This window comes from Bufo gargarizans, chromosome 6 (assembly GCF_014858855.1).
Source record: "Bufo gargarizans isolate SCDJY-AF-19 chromosome 6, ASM1485885v1, whole genome shotgun sequence".
In the NCBI taxonomy this organism is placed as follows: Eukaryota; Metazoa; Chordata; class Amphibia; order Anura; family Bufonidae; genus Bufo; species Bufo gargarizans.
The window spans coordinates 367977759-368001162 of record NC_058085.1 but is presented as its reverse complement, the minus strand read 5'-3'; the positions used below and the strand labels follow the sequence as shown (position 1 = coordinate 368001162).

At 44.2% G+C, this 23404-nt stretch overlaps 1 protein-coding gene across 1 annotated transcript in view; it reads right to left on the bottom strand.

The window, feature by feature from the left end:
• The window catches only part of LOC122942243 (VPS10 domain-containing receptor SorCS3-like), a 466943-nt gene extending 444360 nt beyond the window's left edge, over positions 1 to 22583 (bottom strand). The window contains 3 exon segments of the mRNA XM_044299746.1: positions 21492 to 21559; positions 21662 to 21747; positions 22508 to 22583. Of these exon segments, the coding sequence (XP_044155681.1) occupies positions 21492 to 21559; positions 21662 to 21747; positions 22508 to 22583 (230 nt within the window).
• Between the last annotated feature and the right edge of the window lie 821 nt (positions 22584 to 23404).

Below are 23404 nucleotides of genomic sequence, written 5' to 3'. Positions count from 1 at the left end.
TATAAAGCGTTACAAAAAGTGTTACACCCATCAGGGTGTGGTTACAATCAACTTAATTACAGACATGTGTTACAATTTTAAAGTGCATGTTTGACATAGTAACTAGTGAAATACATTTTTTCATATCAGGATATAATTCCTTTACATACAGAATAAAAGTATATCCAGGACCAGTGTTCCAGTTAGTGGTCAGGCACAGAAGTGCAGCTGACTGAGTTTCATACATATTTAAATAGCATTGATTCTGACCTCCAGTATACGGTGTCTTACTCCAAGACTGAACTATCCTTCCTTGATACCAATGTCAGATTGGTTGATGGTTCGATCAATACAGGCCTTTATGTCAAGCCAACTGACAGGAATACCACTTTAAGATACGAAAGTAGTCATCCCCGTAGTTTAATTAAACATCTTCCACATTCACAATTTCTACGTGCTAAACGCATAGTATCCGAGCAGACTGAGCTAATATCCACATTGGATATGATGGTAGATAAATTCAAAAAACGGGGTTATCCCCACCGATTGCTGTCTGCCCAAAAAAATGACGTTCTGCAGAATAGCCCTAAAAAAACCACCTCTAACCCACAGAGGACCCGCAGAATACCTTTCATGTCCACATATTCTGAGTGCAGTGTGGAGATGGGACGTATTCTAAAGGATAATTGGAACATCCTCAGTAGGTCCATAAAAGACATACCTGAATTGAATTCCCCTCCTCTCCTATCATATCGAAAAAGTAAAAATATTAAGGACCATTTGGTTAGAGCGGATGTAGGCCCTAAAAAAATCAGCGTACAACGTACATTGTCTAAATCGGGACATGGTTGTTATCCATGTCTCAATTGTGTTAACTGTCGCCATATATGCAAATCTAGATCCTTTATACATCCTACCACACATAAAGAATATCCCATTAGGTTTCACCTAAATTGTTCATCTTCTTATGTGATTTACGTGTTAGCATGTCCATGTAACTTAATATATATCGGTGAAACGTCTACAGAACTAAAACTAAGACTGAACAACCATAGGAATTCAATAAGAAAAAAACGTGCCGATTTACCAGTCTCCAGGCATTTTACGTCCCTTGGGCATTCCGAGCGGGACTTGAGATGCTGGATACTTGACCATGTGGAGCTCCCAAGGAGAGGTGGAGACCGCTTGGCAATTCTCAAGAAAAGAGAACTGAGGTGGATTTATGATTTAGATACTCTGCACCCCAGAGGATTAAATGTGGAGTTTAGATAGGGGGTCTGTTGATCTGTCGCCCGCCCGTCCTTTCCACGCATGTATGTTATACACCTTTTCCACGTATATAACAGGTGCATCAGAATTGTGAAAGTAATATATGCAATTGCACAACTGACAGATTTGGAAATTTATATATATATTTTCTTCTTGCCTTTTAGAATTTTTAACTCTCACAGTGCTGGGTACGGACCCCTGGACTTTGACTCAATGGAAGCGGTGCAGCCCAGTACCAACTACAGCGTCCTATGGTGTATGCGCTACTCCAGATATATCATTAAGCTCCAGTATGGTTTTGCTCTTTGTAAAATGAGGGATTACCCCTCCCAGACTGCTTTATTTCCAGCAAGAGGGCCAGACACGTCGGTGGGGTTCATGGAGATGTTCCCCCCTGACGTGTACGACCCCACGGTCCGGTGTCCTTCCCGAGAGGTGGGGACCCCGGTCCTGATGCTGGTTTCTGTAGGAGATCCCTGCTGCGGTCTGCAACACTCTTTATGATTTTTTTTTTTATGGCTCTTAATATATATTGGGAGGATATTTACTCCGTTTAGTTTCCATCTATATAATGGGCGCAGAGCTGTCACTTGGGGCTATTTTCCATTAACCAAGATGGTGCGGCGAGATGTTACTGCATAGAACGCATGCGCACCAATCTTACACGGCGACTCACATGATGTCGTCACTCTGGGCATGCGCATTGATGAGACCGAGACGCTAAAGATACGCGATGGTATATGTGGGCTCCATGGCTTGCTGAGTCTTTTCCTGGGATCCCTATTCAGTATGTTTATATCACCTTATGATTCTAACTGGAACACTGGTCCTGGATATACTTTTATTCTGTATGTAAAGGAATTATATCCTGATATGAAAAAATGTATTTCACCAGTTACTATGTCAAACATGCACTTTAAAATTGTAACACATGTCTGTAATTAAGCTGATTGTAACCACACCCCGATGGGTGTAACACTTTTTGTAACGCTTTATATGTGTTCACTTTCACTTACTCTATGCTTGAGAAAGGCTCGCAAGAACTGAAACGTCACAAGATTTGCCATATTATGGGTGAATAAAACCACTTGATTTTTTCATCAATATCCGGAGTGCAGTCCTATTTCTTCGATTATACTATTGGGGACTGCCGTCATCCCCCTTGGATTTTGCACCCACTCTTCAGGCTGGTGCTCCCGCTGGACTTTCTTTCTCCATATATATATATATTTATATATATATATATATATATAAATGGAAAAATGTGGCAGCACCAAAACATAACAGGGTAACGGGTGCTATGTCCAGGGTGCCACTGTGGCTGAATAAAATTTTTTGAATACAATTCTCTACTGGATGTGCTGTCCATTTCTACATATATATATATATATATATATATATATATATATATATATACAGTGGAGGAAATAATTATTTGACCCCTCACTGATTTTGTAAGTTTGTCCAATGACAAAGAAATGAAAAGTCTCAGAACAGTATCATTTCAATGGTAGGTTTATTGTACAGTGGCAGATAGCACATCAAAAGGAAAATCGAAAAAATAACTTTAAATAAAAGATAGCAACTGATTTGCATTTCATTGAGTGAAATAAGTATTTGAACCCCTACCAACCATTAAGAGTTCTGGCTCCCACAGAGTGGTTAGACACTTCTACTCAATTAGTCACCCTCATTAAGGGACACCTGTCTTAACTAGTCACCTGTATAAAAGACACCTGTCCACAGAATCAATCAATCAAGCAGACTCCAAACTCTCCAACATGGGAAAGACCAAAGAGCTGTCCAAGGATGTCAGAGACAAAATTGTAGACCTGCACAAGGCTGGAATGGGCTACAAAACCATTAGCAAGAAGCTGGGAGAGAAGGTGACAACTGTTGGTGCGATTGTTCGAAAATGGAAGGAGCACAAAATGACCATCAATCGACCTCGCTCTGGGGCTCCACGCAAGATCTCACCTCGTGGGGTGTCAATGGTTCTGAGAAAGGTGAAAAAGCATCCTAGAACTACACGGGAGGAGTTAGTTAATGACCTCAAATTAGCAGGGACCACAGTCACCAAGAAAACCATTGGAAACACATTACACCGCAATGGATTAAAATCCTGCAGGGCTCGCAAGGTCCCCCTGCTCAGGAAGGCACATGTGCAGGCCCGTCTGAAGTTTGCCAATGAACACCTGAATGATTCAGAGAGTGACTGGGAGAAGGTGCTGTGGTCTGATGAGACCAAAATAGAGCTCTTTGGCATTAACTCAACTCGCTGTGTTTGGAGGAAGAAAAATGCTGCCTATGACCCCCAAAACACCGTCCCCACCGTCAAGCATGGGGGTGGAAACATTTTGCTTTGGGGGTGTTTTTCTGCTAAGGGCACAGGACAACTTATTCGCATAAACGGGAAAATGGACGGAGCCATGTATCGTGAAATCCTGAGCGACAACCTCCTTCCCTCTGCCAGGAAACTGAAAATGGGTCGTGGATGGGTGTTCCAGCACGACAATGACCCAAAACATACAGCAAAGGCAACAAAGGAGTGGCTCAAGAAGAAGCACATTAAGGTCATGGAGTGGCCTAGTCAGTCTCCGGACCTTAATCCAATCGAAAACCTATGGAGGGAGCTCAAGCTCAGAGTTGCACAGAGACAGCCTCGAAACCTTAGGGATTTAGAGATGATCTGCAAAGAGGAGTGGACCAACATTCCTCCTAAAATGTGCGCAAACTTGGTCATCAATTACAAGAAACGTTTGACCTCTGTGCTTGCAAACAAGGGTTTTTCCACCAAGTATTAAGTCTTTTTTTGTTAGAGGGTTCAAATACTTATTTCACTCAATGAAATGCAAATCAGTTGCTATCTTTTATTTAAAGTTATTTTTTCGATTTTCCTTTTGATGTGCTATCTGCCACTGTTACAATAAACCTACCATTGAAATGATACTGTTCTGAGACTTTTCATTTCTTTGTCATTGGACAAACTTACAAAATCAGTGAGGGGTCAAATAATTATTTCCTCCACTGTATATACACACACACTACAGAGGACAGTATACTGTATATATACTACCGAGGGAAGTATACTGTATACATATATATATATATATATATATATATATATATATATATATATACACACACACACTACAGAGGACAGTATACTGTATATATACTACAGAGGACAGTATACTGTATATATACTACAGAGGACAGTGTACTGTATATATACTACAGAGGACAGTATACTGTATATATACTACAGAGGACAGTATACTGTATATATACTACCGAGGGAAGTATACTGTATATATATATATATATATATACACACACACTACAGAGGACAGTATACTGTATATATATACACACAACAGAGGACAGTATACTATATATATACTACAGAGGACAGTATACTGCATATATATACTACAGAGGACAGTATACTGTATATATATACTACAGAGGACAGTATACTGTATATATATACTACAGAGGACAGTATACTGTATATATATACTACAGAGGACAGTATGCTGCTACAGATGCATCTGGATAGATTGGAGGCTTGGGCAGAGATGTGGCAGATGAGGTTTTACACTGACTAGTGATAAATGAGCATTCTCGGCGCATGCTCGATGCTCAGCACATGGCGGTATTCGTCCGAATACCGCATGTGCTTGAGTGCAATGTTCGAGTCTCCTCCCCGCACGCTTATTGGCTGCTACACAGCCAATAAACGTGCAGGCAAGTACTGCCCTCACTGTAATGCTGTAGCCATGTTGGTTACTGGTATTACAGTGATTGGCTGGCCAGAACGCGTCATCGGGTGCCATATATGACGCATGTTCAGCTCATTCTTAGTCAGGGAGAGCTTTGCTGAGGGAGGGACAGACAGTAGGGAGTGATTTACGAATATTTTTACCACCAAAACTTTTCATAGACCCAAAAGTTCTTTTAAGGACTATTGTGTGTGGCAGCAGTAATATCTTTTTTTAGCGCAAACTGCGCTAAATAGCTTAAACTTTACAGACCCAAAAGTCCTTTTAAGGACTGTTGTGTGTGGCAGCAATATCTATTTTTAGTGCATCCTGCGCTAAGTAGCGTACAATAGGTAGGCCGCTGCAGACAGCGACATTAGCTGCGCTACATCTCCAGTGTAAAGTGTGCACATCCAAAAAATATCTGTGACATCCAGTGTACTTTTTCAATAGACGTGTCTGGTGCGGACAGTGACATTAGCTTCGCCACATCTCCAGTGTAAAGTGTGCGCATCCCAAAAATATCTGACCTCCAGTGTACTTTTTCCGTAGACAGTGTCAGCTGCGGACAGTGACATTACCAGGGCCACATCTGCAATGTAACGTGTGCGCTGCAAAAATTTTATCTGTCACATCCAGTGTACTTTTTTGCGTAGACGCTGCGTACAGTGACATTACCGCTGGTACCTCTCCTGTATAACATTTCCTCATCCCAAACACCTGTGACATTCCCTATAATTTTTTATTAGCCACTGGTGACAGCATTGACATTATCTGCGGGATATCTCCTGTGTGACGTTTCCACATCCCAAATACCTTTTTAAATTTATATGCGCATACACTTCCAAATCCTACGCAGGGAAGTGGCCGTGATGCTGGGAGCAGTGAAACTGTGCCTGCTGCTAGAGCACAAGAAAAACAATCATCCACGATACCCAGCTTCATGTCCCAGTTTGCAGGGCACCACTCTCGAAGTCAGACCAGTCGGTTAAGCACCACCCTGTCTTCCACCAAGTCCAGTCTCAGTAGCCAAGAGTCTGCTCAACCCAATACTCACCCTGATCCTCCTTTATCCCACCATGGAGAGCCTGGGCAAACAAGTGATCCCACACTCAGATATTCCGAGGACCTCTTTTCATTGACATTCCTTGATTTGGTCCTCTCGCCAAGCACGCTTAAAGAGGGACAGATCTTGTGCCCTGATTCCCAAACTCTTGAGCATCCACAATCACAAGAAGATGAGGGTGGGAAACGGCAATTACTGTTTAACGAGGTGGATGATGATGATGAGTCACAGTTGCCAATAACTCAATGGCAATTACTGTCTCAAGAGGTTGATGAAGAGGATGAGACACAGTTGTCAATCACTGAGGTAGTGGTTAGGTCAACAAGTCAGGAGGATGAGCAGAGTAAGGAAGCACACCTCTGTGGAAATCTCCCTTGCAAAGGGGTAGGTGTTCCGCAGTCTGGCGCTTTTTTTTGCAACCTGTGCCATACAAAAATGATCATGGGCCTGAACACTAGCAACCTCACAACCACCAGCATGATCCACCACATGGCATCAAAGCCCCGTAATAGGTGGGCCGAACGCCTTGTTCCACAATCTGTGGGTCACACCACTGCCTCCTCTTCCCCTGTGTTACGTGGTGGCCAATCCCCTGTCCAAGACACAGGCCTGAATGCCTCCCACCCTGCAACTGGACCTTCGCAAGCACCATCAGCGACCACATCCACTTCCATGTCCCAGTGCAGCGTCCTTACCCTAGGCCTTTAAACGCAAGTGCAAATACCCAGCCACCCACCCACAGGCCATAGCACTAAATGCGTAGCTTTCCAAATTACTGGCCCTGGAAATGTTGCCATTTAGGCTTGTGGACAATGAGGCCATCCGCAGCCTGATGTCGGCAGCCATCCCGCGTTACGCAGTCCCCAGCCACCACTATTTTTCAAGGTGTGCCATGCCCGCCTTACACCAACATGTGTCCCGTAACATCACACGTGCCCTGACCAATGCAGTTACTTGGAAGGTCCACCTAACCACGGACACATGGACAAGTGCATTCGGCCAGGGACGCTACATTTCCCTGACGGCACACTGGGTGAATGTTGGGGAGGCTGGAAGTGAGTAGTACCCTGGGATGGCACAGGTGCTACCGATGCCAAGGATTGCGGGCCCTACGTCAATCAGGGTTTATGCCAGCACCTACGTTAGTGGCTACAACCCCCACTTATCCTCCTCCGCCTCCTCCTCCACTTCCACCTCTGAATGATCTGCATGCAGCACCAGTCAGTCATGAGTCGGTAGCTGGAAGCAGTGTAGCACTGCAGTGGGGAAGTGGCAACAGGCCGTGCTGAAGCTCATATGCTTAGGGGACAAACAGGGAAAAATTTTGGAAGATGGTGAAGGAGTACATAGCAGACCGTGTCAGCATCCTCAATGACCTCTCTGTGCCTTACAACTACTGGGTGTCCAAGCTGGACACTTGGCATTAACTGGTGCTAGACGCTTCGGAGGTGCTGGCCTGCCCTACCGCCAGCCTTTGTCTGAGCGGGTATTTAGTTCTTCTGCTGGTGGCATTATAATAGATAGGTGTATCCGACTGTCAACTGAAAATGCTGACAGGTTGACTCTTATGAAAATGAACAAGGCCTGGATTGTCCCTAACTTCTCGACTCCACCAGAGGAAAGCGGCTGAACATAAAGGCACTTTAAATGTGTTGTTTATAATGTACTGAATGCACTGTATTCCCATGCACCCCTTCCACCACAAACAAGGGTATATGGTTGAATCTTCCTTTTCGTCTCCTCCTACTCCTTCTCTTCCATCATATCAACATGCTTATTCGTCGCATATAATGCCCTCGCATATATACCCTTCGCATATAATGTTTTACAGGGTCAGCTCACCAGCAGGCCATCAATCAATTTTTCAAGGCTGTGTATGATGCCCTCCTTTATGTGTAATAAAGGGTGTATTGTAGCACCGGTTCCTTATAATTTTTGGCAGCCCTTTCACTTAGTGCATAGGCTTTATGAGTGTAGGAGTCCCACTACCTGAACAATTGTACCATAATGTGAATGAGGCCTTTCTATTATGTGATATACGGGTTGTATCGGAGTGCCTCTTCCTTGTAATTTTTGGCAGCACTTGCACTTTATATACAAGTAAATATACAGGAAATAAGGTTTCCTAACATTTTTTCAACTAACATCGATTTTATCTTTGGTTTTGTGCGCATTATTGTCGGTCTGTAAAAGTGGCGCACTACTCGGACAGCATCGTTCCCAGCAGAGACCTGGGAGTCCAAGATGCATCCAGACATCCTCCCCATGCTGTTCCAGAATCATTACAGTGGTGTTTCCATCAATTTCTGACCTTTTCCTATGAACCAGGCACCCTCCCCTCTTCAGAGCAGGGGGCGCCTGGTTTAATGCTCGGGTTTTCCCATTGACTTCCATTATACTCGGGTGCTCGGTAGAGCACCCGAGCATCCTGATATATCCGGCCTGAGCACCCGAACACCCGAACACCCAAGCACTATGGTGCTCGATCAGCACTAACACTGGCAAATGTAAGGTTATGCACATTGTGGCAATGTGAACATTGAGGTGTTGTTTCCCCAGGTTCCAGTCCGGGACTTAGGGCATGCTCATGTCCAGGGATCCTACTAATCCTGCTATTGGATGTTGGGTGTGTCTCATTCTGGAGAGTCTTGTGAAGCAGAGTCCTGGTGAGGCTCTGTGTGAGTGGTCTCAGCCGGGTGGGCTGAGGGGCCACGAGGCTAGGCGATAGCCTGAACTTTGGGGGACGCGGTGACGCCTGTGAAACAAGGATGACGAGGCCAGAGTCGGGAGGACTACTGGGCCACAATCCCCCAAAAGGTATTGAAGTGTCACAGCCTGGAGGTTGCTGGACTGAATGGCTGAGGAAAGCCGCATTTGTGTTCCATGTGTGAACAGGGCTCTCTAGGTGAGTCAGGGATACGCTTTTACGTTCCGTATACGGGCCGTTTTTGCATTCCGTATACAGTCCGTATATGGAACCATTGCTTTTAATAGGTCCGCAGCACTCCATGTGCTGTCCGCATCCGTTGCTCCGTTCTGTGACCCTGCAAAAATTATGAGACGTCCTTTTCTTGTCCGTTTTGCGGACAAATATGCATCTCAATAATGGGCCTCCTGTTCCATTCCGCAAATTGCGGAAGGCAGACGAGCGGCATCCGTGTTTTGCGGAACGCAAACCATGTCACGGTCATGTGAACAAGCCCTAACACTGACATGGAAAATGACCTAGGAGTTTTAGTGAACAGAAACCAGTGTCAGGCAGCTGCTGCCAAGGCCAATAAGATAATGGGTTGCATCAAAAGGGGCATAGATGCCGGTGATGAGAACATTGTAGCTGGCCAGCTAAGACCTGTCCTTGGTTGCTAGTGTAGCTTGTATGTGTATACAGCTATATCTGCTAATAGCCTTAGTGCAGTTCCTGTGTTTATTTGTTAAAGACAAAAGCAGAGTTATTTACTATGACATCATGTTTTGGATGTCATATTACTGTTATATTTTGTGTTCACAGAAGCAGAAAAAGATAATATGCCTTTAAGATTAATTTTGTAATGTAAGGTAAACTCAGTGACACAGCAGAAACATCAGAAAGCATTGTTAATCTGTTGTTACTGGGCAGAAGTCTAGACCAATCACAGCCAACTTCTCATACAGCAATAATTTTCACCAATCACAGCCAGCCTCTCACACACCCTGTCTGGGAATTCCCCCAGCTCCTGCTGCTAGAATCATTATTCACCAGAGACAGAAGCTGAAGAGACATTCACTCCACTGAGAGCTGAGTTTTATGGGAACAAGAGGCCAATATAGGTATTTAAAACAGTTACATAATGTTCATATTGTTAGTATTGTGTTTAGAACTATATACTGAACTATATATATATATATATATATATATTTATATATATACAGTACAGACCAAAAGTTTGGACACACCTTCTCATTCAAAGAGTTTTCTTTATTTTCATGACTATGCAAATTGTAGATTCACACTGAAGGCATCAAAACTGTGAATTAACACATGTGGAATTATATACATAACAAAAAAGTGTGAAACAACTGAAAATATGTCATATTCTAGGTTCTTCAAAGTAGCCACCTTTTGCTTTGATTACTGCTTTGCACACTCTTGGCATTCTCTCGATGAGCTTCAAGAGGTAGTCACCTGAAATGATCTTCCAAGAGTATTGAAGGAGTTCCCAGAGATGCTTAGCACTTGTTGGCCCTTTTGCCTTCACTCTGCGGTCCAGCTCACCCCAAACCATCTCGATTGGGTTCAGGTCCGGTGACTGTGGAGGCCAGGTCATCTGGCGCAGCACCCCATCACTCTCCTTCATGGTCAAATAGCCCTTACACAGCCTGGAGGTGTGTTTGGGGTCATTGTCCTGTTGAAAAATAAATGATGGTCCAACTAAACGCAAACCGGATGGAATAGCATGCCGCTGCAAGATGCTGTGGTAGCCATGCTGGTTCAGTATGCCTTCAATTTTGAATAAATCCCCAACAGTGTCACCAGCAAAGCACCCCCACACCATCACACCTCCTCCTCCATGCTTCACGGTGGGAACCAGGCATGTAGAGTCCATCCGTTCACCTTTTCTGCGTCGCACAAAGACACGGTGGTTGGAACCAAAGATCTCAAATTTGGACTCATCAGACCAAAGCACAGATTTCCACTGGTCTAATGTCCATTCCTTGTGTTCTTTAGCCCAAACAAGTCTCTTCTGCTTGTTGCCTGTCCTTAGCAGTGGTTTCCTAGCAGATATTCTACCATGAAGGCCTGATTCACACAGTCTCCTCTTAACAGTTGTTCTAGAGATGTGTCTGCTGCTAGAACTCTGTGTGGCATTGACCTGGTCTCTAATCTGAGCTGCTGTTAACCTGCGATTTCTGAGGCTGGTGACTCGGATGAACTTATCCTCCGCAGCAGAGGTGACTCTTGGTCTTCCTTTCCTGGGGCGGTCCGCATGTGAGCCAGTTTCTTTGTAGCGCTTGATGGTTTTTGTGACTGCACTTGGGGACACTTTCAAAGTTTTCCCAATTTTTCGGACTGACTGACCTTCATTTCTTAAAGTAATGATGGCCACTCGTTTTTCTTTACTTAGCTGCTTTTTTCTTGCCATAATACAAATTCTAACAGTCTATTCAGTAGGACTATCAGCTGTGTATCCACCTGACTTCTCCACAACGCAACTGATGGTCCCAACCCCATTTATAAGGCAAGAAATCCCACTTATTAAACCTGACAGGGCACACCTGTGAAGTGAAAACCATTTCAGGTGACTACCTCTTGAAGCTCATCAAGAGAATGCCAAGAGTGTGCAAAGCAGTAATCAAAGCAAAAGGTGGCTACTTTGAAGAACCTAGAATATGACATATTTTCAGTTGTTTCACACTTTTTTGTTATGTATATAATTCCACATGTGTTAATCCATAGTTTTGATGCCTTCAGTGTGAATCTACAATTTTCATAGTCATAAAAATAAAGAAAACTCTTTGAATGAGAAGGTGTGTCCAAACTTTTGGTCTGTACTGTATATAATGTTTAATTACAGTTCCACCAATTGCAAAGTACAAATTACAAATTGCTAGCTACAATTGCAAACTACAAATAGCAATCCATACAAATTGCATACAGATCATTAGAACTATCGGTCAAATCTCAGACATACCTCTCAGAGAGATCATAAAGTGCTTAAATAACTTAAAGTGAGAGTACAGATACTCAAGAGAGAAATATATGCAGCATTTTATGTTGAATGACAATACCGCCATTTTGTGATATCTTTTCAACATGTGTTTTGTACTTGGACTATCTGCTGGGGAAGCGGCAGTGTTATATGAAGAAAAGTTAATAAGAAGTTATTTGAAGCATTTGGTGTGCTCTTTAAACCTACTGTTTCCATAGAACGGCGCTAGATGAATTACAGCATAATAGACAGTTTGGTTAGACTAAAAGTCAGAGATATCAAAATTCTTCTAATGCCACAGCGCAAAAGGCACTTCATAGTGCTGCACCTGCCCCAAACATAGTCCTACCACTTTACAAATCACTGGTCAGACCACACATGGAGGACTGTGTACAGTTCTGGGCTCCTGTGAACAAGGCAGACATAGCAGAGCTGGAGAGCATTCAGAGGAGGACAACTAAAGTAAAAACTGGAATGAGGGAACTACAGTACCCTGAAAGATTATCATAACATTAGGGCTATTCACTTCAGAAAAACGACTGAGGGCAGATCTAATTACTATGTATAAATATATCATGGGTCAGTACAGAGATCACTCCCATCATCTATTTATCCCCTGGACGGTGACTGTGACGAGGGGACATCCTCTGCGTCTGGAGGAAAGAAGGTTTGTACACAAACATAGAAGAGGATTCTTTACGGTAAGAGCAGTGAGACTATGGAGCTCTCTGCCTGAGGAGGTGGTGATGGTGAGTACAATAAAGGAGTTCAGGAGGGGCCTGGATGTATTTCTGGAGTGTAATAATATTACAGGCTATAGCTACTAGAGAGGGGTCGCTGATCCAGGGAGTTATTCTGATGCCTGATTGGAGTCGGGAAGGAATTTTTTTCCCCTTAAGTGGGGAAAATTGGCTTCTACCTCACAGTTTTTGTTTTTTTTTTGCCTTCCTCTGGATCAACTTGCAGGATAACAGGCCGAACTGGATAAAGAAATGTCATTTTTTGTCCCTATATACTATGTTACTGTTACTTGATTAGTAGGTGAAGGACTGGAAGGACATTCAGTATAGGACTAGATGAACATGCCAAAAGCACAGTAGTGCATTGGTTAATTTTTATATGTGATACTTTGACCAGCTACTCTACTGGGATAGCCCAGGGGTGGTGTGGTGCTTTAATAGAGTCACCACCCCTCACTCCTCCTTGGTCTGACCTGTGGTCTGATACAGATTGGAAAGTAAGACTCTGCCGTGCTGAAGTTCCAGGAGGAACTTGAGGAATGACTAAACCGTATCTAATGAGCTCGACGTAGTTGACGTCAGGCGGAGCTGCGGAATTCATCACATTTTAATTACATAGAAAATTCATACATTTGATTATTGCCATAATTATGTAATAAAAAATTTATGGAAGCATCAAGTTAAAGTTTGCTACATCTTGTAGGATCCTTTTAAATCCTAATATTAAGTTCCATTAGTACCGGATACTGTAGGATCATTGACCCCCCTTTAAAAAAAAAAAATACCCAAGAAAAAAAAAAAAAGATTAGAGATTTTTCCTTTGTGGCATTTTTGCTTTACTGCCCGCCGTGACTTGATTCCTGCAGAGACGTCTGTTTACCGGTAGTCAGGGTCAGTGAAGCACAGCAAAAACTCTAATGAGGATAGGAAGGTAGGGAAGAAGCAGAAGATCGTGCTCGTTAATTCAAAAGGAAAAGAAAATAATAAATCCATTTTTATTTTTTATTTTTTTACTATAGAGACTGTTTTCTAACTTATATAACTTGAGGGAATTTTTTCAGGACCAGCTTTTCACCTTTCATGAAATTATAGCTTGTCATCTATTTGGCGTCTTAAAGGGCTTCTGTCACCCCACAACAGTCATTTTTTTTTTTTTTGGCTAGTTACATTCCTTATAGCGCGATATAGGAGAATATAATGTTGTCACTTACTTTGATGCGGCCGTTTCTTTAGAAAACAAAGTTTTATAATATGTAAATCGGGTCTCTACCAGCAAGTAGGGCGTCTACTTGCTGGTAGCCGCCGCAGAAAACCGCCCCCTCGTCGTGTTGATTGACAGGGCCAGCCGTGATCTCCTCCTCCGGCCGGCCCTGTCAGTATTTCAAAAATCGCGCGCCTCTGACGTCTTCTCTTTCGGTGATGTCATCGGCGCAGGCGCACTGAGGGAGTTCTGAGGAGGCGAGCCTCCTCATCTCAGAGCGCCTGCGCCTAATGAACAGAGGCGCGCGATTTTTGAAACACTGACAGGGCCGGCCGGAGGAGGAGATCACGGCTGGCCCTGTCTATCAACACGACGAGGGGGCGGTTTTCTGCGGCGGCTACCAGCAAGTAGACGCCCTACTTGCTGGTAGAGACCCGATTTGCATATTATAAAACTTTGTTTTCTAAAGAAACGGCCGCATCAAAGTAAGTGACAACATTATATTCTCCTATATCGCGCTATAAGGAATGTAACTAGCCCAAAAAATAAAAATGACTGTTGGGGGGTGACATAAGCCCTTTAACCCCTTAAGGACCAGGCTCATTTTCACCTTAAGGACCAGGCCATTTTTTGCAAATCTGACCAGTGTCACTTTAAGTGCTCATAACTTTAAAACGCTTCGACTTACCCAGGCCGTTCTGAGATTGTTTTTTCGTCACATATTGTACTTCATGACACTGCTAAAATTGGGTCAAAAAAGTTAATTTTTTTTGCATAAAATTTCAAAGTTTCAGTTTCTCTACTTCTGTAATACATAGTAATACCCCCAAAAATTGTGATGACTTTACATTCCCCATATGTCTACTTCATGTTTGTAGCATTTTGGGAATGATATTTTATTTTTTGGGGATGTTACAAGGCTTAGAAGTTTAGAAGCAAATTTTGAAATTTTTGAGAAATCTTCAAAATCCCACTTTTTATGGACCAGTTCAGGTTTGAAGTCATATTGTGAGGCTTAGATAATAGAAACCTCTCAAAAATGACCCCATTCTAGAAACTACACCCCTCAAGGTATTCAAAACTGTTTTTTCAAACTTTATTAACCCTTTAGGTCTTCCACAAGAGTTAATGGCAGATGGAGAAACAATTTTGAAATTTCTATTTTTTTGAAAATTTTCCAATATAATCAATTTTTTCCAGGAGTAAAACAAGGGTTAACTGCCAAACAACACTCAAAATGGGTTGCCCTGATTCTGTAGTTTGCAGAAACACCCCATATGTGGTCGTAAGCTGCTGTTTGGCCGAACGGTAGCACATAGAAGGAGGGGAACACCATATGGGTTTTGGGAGGCAGATTTTGCAGGACTGGTTTTGTTTATACCATGTCCCATTTGAAGCCCCCTGTTGCACCCCTAGAATAGAAATTTCAAAAAAGTGACTCCATCTAAGAAAGTACACCCCTCAAGGTATTCAAAACTGGGTTTACAAACTTTGTTAACCCTTTAGGTGTTCCACAAGAGTTAATGGCAGATGGAGAAACAATTTTGAAATTTCTATTTTTTGGAAAATTTTCCAATATAATCAATTTTTTCCAGGAGTAAAACAAGGGTTAACTGCCAAACAACACTCAAAATGGGTTGCCCTGATTCTGTAGTTTGCAGAAACACCCCATATGTGGTCGTAAACTACTGTTTGGCCGAACGGTAGCACATAGAAGGAGGGGAACACCATATGGGTTTTGGAAGGCAGATTTTGCAGGACTGGTTTTGTTTATACCATGTCCCATTTGAAGCCCCCTGTTGCACCCCTAGAATAGAAATTTCAAAAAAGTGACTCCATCTAAGAAAGTACACCCCTCAAGGTATTCAAAACTGGGTTTACAAACTTTGTTAACCCTTTAGGTGTTCCACAAGAGTTAATGGCAGATGGAGAAACAATTTTGAAATTTCTATTTTTTGGAAAATTTTCCAATATAATCAGTTTTTTCCAGGAGTAAAACAAGGGTTAACTGCCAAACAACACTCAAAATGGGTTGCCCTGATTCTGTAGTTTGCAGAAACACCCCATATGTGGTGGTAAACTACTATTTGGCTAAACGGCAGGACATAGAAGAAGGGGAACGTCATATGGTTTTTGGAAGGCAGATTTTGCTGGACTGGTTTATTTACACCATGTACCCTTTCAAGCCCCCTGATGCCCCCCTAGAGTAGAAACTCCATAAAAGTGACCCCATCTAGGAAACTACGGGATAAGGTGGTTGTTGTTTTGGGACTATTTTTGGGGTAAATTTGATTTTTGGTTGCTCTATATTACTCTTTTTTGAGGCAATGTAACAAAAAAATTAATTCTAAAATTGTTTCTACATTCGCTATTTAGTTTTGTGGAACACCTAAAGGGTTAACATAGTTTGTAAAGTAACTTTTGAATACCTTGAGGGGTGTCGTTTCTTAGATGGGGTCACTTTTTTGGAGTTTCTAGTCTAGGCTACATCAGGGGGGCTTCTAATGGGACATGGTGTAAAAAAAAAAACTGTCCATCAAAATCTGCCTTCCAGAAACCGTATGGAGTTCCCTTCGTTCTATGCCGTGCGGCTATATAGCCATTTACGACCACATATGGGGTGTTTCTGCAAACTACAGAATTGGGGCAATAAATGTTTAGTTTTGTTTGGCTGTTAACCCTTGCTTTATTACCGGCAAAATGGATTTAAATTTAAATTTTGCCCAAAAATAGGTGTTTTGGCACCGTTTTTATTTTATATTTTTAACACCGTTCATCCGAGGCGTTTGGTAAAAAGTTATTTTTATAGCGACGACTTTTACGCACGCGACGATGCCCAATATGTATGGCTCTCAGACTTTGGAGACACTAAGCAGGCATCCTAAAACTGCGGCCCTCCAGATGTTGTAAAAATACAATTCCCACCATGCCCTGATGATGGCTGTAGGTTGTCTGGGCATGCTGGGAGTTATGGTTTTACAACATCTGGAGGGCCGCAGTTTGAGGATGCCTGCACTAAAACTAATATTTTTTGGGGTTTTCGTGTCTCCAAAGTCTAAGAGCCATAGTGTTTTATGTTCTCTAGTGAACTGTTGGGGATTATAAAAATTTAGTACTCCATGGAAGTGTGATACTCCCTGAAGCAATCGATAATGCAGAGGCCCGGATGATCGGGGCACGTGTCACATTGAGTGGTGGTGTCCTTCCGTATCCCCCTCTTGTGACACACTCTGCACTTTTTTTGGGTTCGTCCCTTCTTTCCAGTATGGGGGACCACACCTGGAAAGTGTTGGCCAGGGACGATCCGGGCGCCTCCAGTTCCCGAGGTACTCCGGCCTGCTCTTTCCCGGTCCGAAAAGATCAGGTCCTTGAGGACTGCCTCATAGAATTGGAGGAATGTCCCTGTGCTGCCAGCGCTTCGGGATAGTACAAAAGAGTTGTACATGGCAACCTGCACCAAGTAGACCGCAACTTTTTTGTACCATGCCCGGGTTTTGCGCATGGCGTTATATGGCGTGAGGACTTGATCAGAGAGATCAACTCCTCCCATATACCGATTGTAGTCGACGATACAATCGGGCTTGAGGACCGTTGCCGTGGTACCTCGCACAGAGACTGGGGTGGTGCTGTTACCGTGGATTGTGGACAGCATAAGGACATCCCTCTTGTCCTTATACCTGACCAGCAACAGGTTTCCACTGGTAAGTGCACGGGTCTCACCCCTGGGGATAGGTACCTGGAGGGGGTAGGCAGGGAGGCCGCGTTGATTTTTCCGCACGGTCCCACAAGCGAACGTGGATCTGGCGGCAAGGGACCTGAACAAGGGAATGCTGGTATAAAAGTTATCCACGTACAAGTGGTAACCACTATCCAGCAGTGGGTACATAAGGTCCCACACGAGTTTCCCGCTAACACCCAGAGTGGGGGGACATTCTGGGGGTTGAATACGGGAATCTCGCCCCTCGTACACACGAAATTTGTAAGTGTACCCTGAGGTACTCTCACAAATTTTGTATAGCTTCACGCCATACCTCGCCCGCTTTGTGGGAATGTATTGGCGGAAACTGAGTCTCCCCTTGAACGCAACGAGAGACTCATCAACCGCGACCTCCCTTCCAGGTACGTAGGCCTGCTGAAATGTGGTCCCAAAGTGATCGATGACCGGCCGTATCTTATACAGCCGGTCATAGGCAGGATCACCTCGGGGTGGACATGCTGCATTATCGGAATAATGCAGACATTTCCGGATGGCCTCAAACCGGGGACGTGTCATGGCCATACTGTACAGTGGGGTCTGGTATAGGACGTCCCCACTCCAGTATTGCCTGACACTGGGTTTTTGGACTAGACCCATATGCAGCACGAGGCCCCAAAATGTCCTCATTTCGGCTGCACTGACCGGCGTCCAGCCATCGGGTCTAGCCAAAACTGAGCCTGGGTTTTGAGCGACGAACTGTTGGGCGTACAGATTCGTCTGCTCCAAAATCAAATTCACCAGTGGGTTACTGAAAAAAAAACTAAAAAAGTCTATTTCAGTAAACCCCACTGTGGGAATCTGGATTCCAGGATTGCCAGCGAAATCCGGAATCTCAGGCTCAAAGTCCACTGGGGGACACCAGCTAAGTTCATCGGCAGGGGGCTCCGGTGGACTTATTTGGTGGGCCGGGAAACCAGTACGAACCCCAGGGCGGCTCGTACTAGGGTGGGCCACAGGATCCCTAGCATGTGCGGCCCCTGGCTCCGCCTGGCGGCGGCTCCGCCGCCTTGGTGGCTCATCGTCATCCGATGATGATGAGGAGGATGCGGATGATAAAAGGAATGTGGGGTCATCCTCATCCTCACTGGGGCTCTCGGAGTCGGAGGCAATCTGGGCGTATGCCTCCTCGGCCGAGAACACCCGGCGGGCCATGGGTGTGTGTGCGTGTAGGTGTGCGTGTGTAGCAAACTTTATTATATGTGCGTGTGTGTGGGGGCAACGGGTGTTCGCGTACTAGAAAAGGCAAGAAAAAAAGGGCAAGTGATAGGAAAAAAAAAAGTTAAAACTTGCTAATCAGCGGTACAACACTGATCAGCGGTGGGGCGGGCGATGCGCTAACAGTGGACGGACGCTAAAAAGTGCCGGTCAGTCAGCGCACGCAGAAAAAAAAAAGTGGTGGTTAGGGGGGGGGGGGCTGGTGGAGGGTGGGGGGGCTGGTGGGGGTGGGTCGGGGTTAGGGTTAGATGGATAGATGGAAGTTTGGAAGTTTGGAATAAAAGTACTTTTTTTTTTCCTAACTAACTTTTCCCTTCTTTCCCTGCCTAACGATGCCTCTCCCTCACTGACCCTAACCTACCTGGGTGGCGATGGGTGCAGGAGGGTGATGGATGGCGATTAGGGGGACACAGGAGCTGGTGCTGGACGATGCTGCCGGGTGCTCGTGCAGAACAGGAAGAGGAGGGGAGAGAGGAGCGCAGGAAGTTTGAATCTCGCGCCTCTCTCCCCTGCACCAATCAGCACCCTGGACAGCAGTGTTCAGCACCAGGGCCAGCACCGCCTCCTCAAATCCTCGGACTGCGATTGGTGGTGTAAAATTACGCCACCGATCGCAGTCTTTTTCCGGTTCATCGGGTCACAGGACACCCGAATGGACCGGAAACGCATAAAACCGCCGTTCTGAATTGACCTGCGGTTTTCTGCGATCGCCGATACGGGGGGGTTAAGTAACTGCGTTGTTACGGGATGCCAGCTGAATGATTTCAGCCGAAATCCCGTTCCGATTAACCCCCGCGGCGCCGGAATTACATTTTTAAGTCAGGACGTACCGGTACGTCCTCGGTCCTTAAGGACTCGGGAAATAGGGCGTACCGGTACGTCCTATGTCCTTAAGGGGTTAAGGTCAGGTTGGCTATTTACGATGCTGAAGAAAAAGACGCTGGTGGGGAGAAAAATGTTGCTTATTTTATCCATATATTCCTCTAAGTTCCGCGAAATGGCTAGTTACAAGGCAATCAATTAGTGGTGATGGTCACAACGCTTGAGAACCAGAATCAGCTTCATTACTTCAGAAACTCTAGAAGACTATGGGGGTCTCTTATTAAGACCAGCATTTTAGACGCCGGTCTTAATATCCCCTATAGCTTTCGATAGATCCCTCGGAGTTATGAAGCGGCGCCGGCCTCTACATAACTTTGGCGCATCCACCGCTGGTCTACATATAAGGCAGCTTCCTTGCGGTCTTACATTTAGATAATTTTCTACGCCTAAACCAGGCATAGAAAATGGTAAATGAGTTGGGGCCTGCTGTCCCCTTCCCCGCCCACTTTTTTAGACCTGGCGTGAGCGGTGAAAAGTCACAGATTGCGGCACAAAGGACCTTTGCACTGCAATCAGCGCCAGAAAGATAGAAGTTGATCGGTCACATGGCCTATGTGAATGGGTCTGGGCTGCAGTACCAGGACCAACCTCTATACAATGCATGGTGCGGCGCTTGGTATTCTGAGAAGAGGCTGCAGTGCTCACCAGAATGCTCCGTCTCTTCAAACGACTGATTTTAGCGGTGCCATCTCTAGACTCCCACTGATCAGATATTGTAGACCTATCCTGAGGATAAGCCATCAATACTGAGCTCCCAGGAAACACTTCCCTGTTAGATAGTGGGCTGGACCCACCAATCTGGTGGGTCCAGCCACTTACAAAATCCCAGCAATTCTTCACTTAACCAACTTCTTTATCGCTCATGTCATTCAGTCTCAAATAAGAAACAATACTGTGGGGAAAAAATACAACTGTAGGTGTCCAAAGAGATCACCCATGTCTGCTTCCTCCTTCTAACACAACTCTCTCTGGCTGTAAGGCAACTGGCTGCAGCAGCAGACCTCCACCACCACTCTGCCTGAGGTAGGAGGCCAGTAACTATTAGCAGTTACTATGAGCATCACCCCTTGGCTAAGCCCCAACCACTCGGCCATTTTCCAGCAAAACTGAAAAAGATCAAGAGGAAATTCACCTCTGTTTAATATGCAAGACTGGGAACTGAAAGTAGCCCTGGAAAAAACCTACAAGTGGCCCAATGTTGTAGGTGGGTCCAAATTGAGAGAAGACGTGCCAACTAAAGTAGGCAGATAAAGCAATACCATAATACAGCATAAATACTGCCGCTATTGCCACAATTGTATTCAACTGTATCACTGAGGATGTTAATACAGTTCAGTTCAGGAGGGCACCTTCACCAGATCATCATGTACCTGGCCTGCGACCATCAGGAGGGCTTGGGTGGTCCCCTGGTCATCGGGCCACCAGGAGATTTTTCTGCAGGGTCCATGGCCAATCCTCCCCCAAAAACTAAGCATATGGATTAGCACAGTCTACAATGCCATTCTACACCGACATATACCTGCCCAATGTGGGTCAAATGGACACTGTTTGACCTCCATTGAGGAGTACTATGAATATGCTTATCTTGTGCATCTTTTCCCAGCACACATGTGTACATCCCCACCATGACGTAAGCAGGACTTTACAAGGAATCACGAGGGCTTAGCCACAGCCATAGCCGGCAATAGGTGAGGTTCTTTCTTTTGCCTTATGTCCACCATCTGCCTTTTGATTTTTCTAGAACACAAGAGGTTGGGCCCTTAGTTGCTGGGCCCCATAGTACCTTCTATCCTGGTAGTTACACCCCACCATGTGATGTTCTGCAACCTGAGAGCTATCAGGAAAGAAGCAGAATTCTATAAAATGCTGAAGAGCAGTGGATCTGATAGTATTTACAGTATTTCCTATGGGGTTCATATTTCTGCCCTTACCTCCAGAGGGAGCTCTCCGTCACACTGCCCAGGTTGAAATCATACAGCTTTGTCAGTATCAGAATAACCTAAAAGAGAAAAAGACAAAAAAAAATTACCCTCCGATTCTTTCTAAAAAAAAGATCATGCAAAATGAACATTAATCGGGAGAATTAAAAGAGATCAGATACCATTAAAAACAAATCCTTCTTAGCAGATATTCCTAGGACCGGAGGCATTCGTTCTAATCCTCCAGACGTTCTAACATGTGAGGCGTCTGGAGGAATCAATTAAATGCCGCTAATTCTCTTTACATTTCTGCACGTCGGAATACAAATACTGCTCATCAGGCGCATGAAGCTACTTAAAGGGGTTGTCCCACCCAAAATATTCTCAAACCAGCACCTGAATACTTTTGTAAGCGCATGTAATTAAAAATGTAGTATAGCCACCGAGTTATTTAATAAATTGTATCTGTATAGCGCCACCTGGTATTTTATCTTTTGCTGTCCACCTTGCTGAGGTGGACGCACATGCTCAGCTCCATCCTTCAACTTTCTGTTGACCTGTAGGGAGAGAGCTGCAGAATAAAGGACTCACCCCTGAGATGCAGAATAAAGGACACACCCCTGAGATGCAGAATAAAGGACACACCCCTGAGATGCAGCAGAAAGGACACACCCCTGAGATGCAGAATAAAGGACACACCCCTGAGATGCAGAATAAAGGATACACCCCTGGACTGCCAGCTTGATATACCGTAAATCTAGCAGAGCAATGAATGTGGAGATATCTGGATCCATGTGAGGTATAGTGCTGGTTTTAGCTTTGCTAAAAAAAAAGACTGATTTTAATTTTTTATATTAGTCATGGGATAACTCCTTTAAGGAGGTTTTCCAGCCATAGAAAGTGCTGTTGACACTCAATTGACATAGGGCCTCAAAGCAAAGATCTAAATAGGTCCTTTAATTGTGGTGCTTGATTTAGCTAACCAATGACAGAAGGGTCTGGTGTTTGTTTCCCTCCTAATCTCAAACCTATAATTTCCTGCTTGCTAACATTGTAGTTCTTCAGGGAAAATTTCTCCAGCAGCTCAAACAGGGCTTCCCCCATTAAGAGCAAAATGGTCTGCCTATGAAATAAACTGATACCCTGTGCTAATGAAGGGTCTGTGGAGGTGGAGCTTGATACAGTAAATAAATAACACCAAAGAGTGAATGACTTTGTCAAGCCCCACCCCTGAGGAGCAGCACTAAGGTTCACTGTGCAGATTTGCTTCTAAATTATGATTTACAGTATATCATTTTCTAAATCTAAGTCCTGTAACGCTCTAGTACACACTGAACAATCAATTCCTCACCATTTTCAAGATCTCTTTGGGTTGTCACTGGTTATTTCCAGCGGATGAAAATTTGGTTATGTGATAATCACATAGGTATATGTGTAACAACACTAGTTTTTCTTTCAAAATATTTTTATTGGTTTTCCAAAGTGTAAAAGTGCACTTAAAACATTTATAAAAACACTAGTTTTTCCAAAGATTGAAGGCTATAGTAGCCACCTTTTCCGGGTGGGTACTGACTGTATCCCTCAGTACTTAAATACCCCAAGGACTTAAAGTAGGGCCAAACTGGATAATAAAAAGACTGTCGCAAGTACAGTATAATATTAAGAAGTGTGTATAGACAATGGCGGACAACAAATACACAGAAAAAAATTCATTCATCGATGACATTAACTGAATGATGAAGGCAATGGATGAAGAAGATGGTGGTCAGGCAATGGAGCAGAAGGAAAGTGGGATGATACACAAGTTAAGAGCGGATGAACGAAAGTGGAAAGAAATAAAGACACTAAAAAACCTGACCCAGCAAGACAGCAAGACACAAAGTGCATGGATAATAAAGAGAATCCATAAGAAAACAGCAGCAATG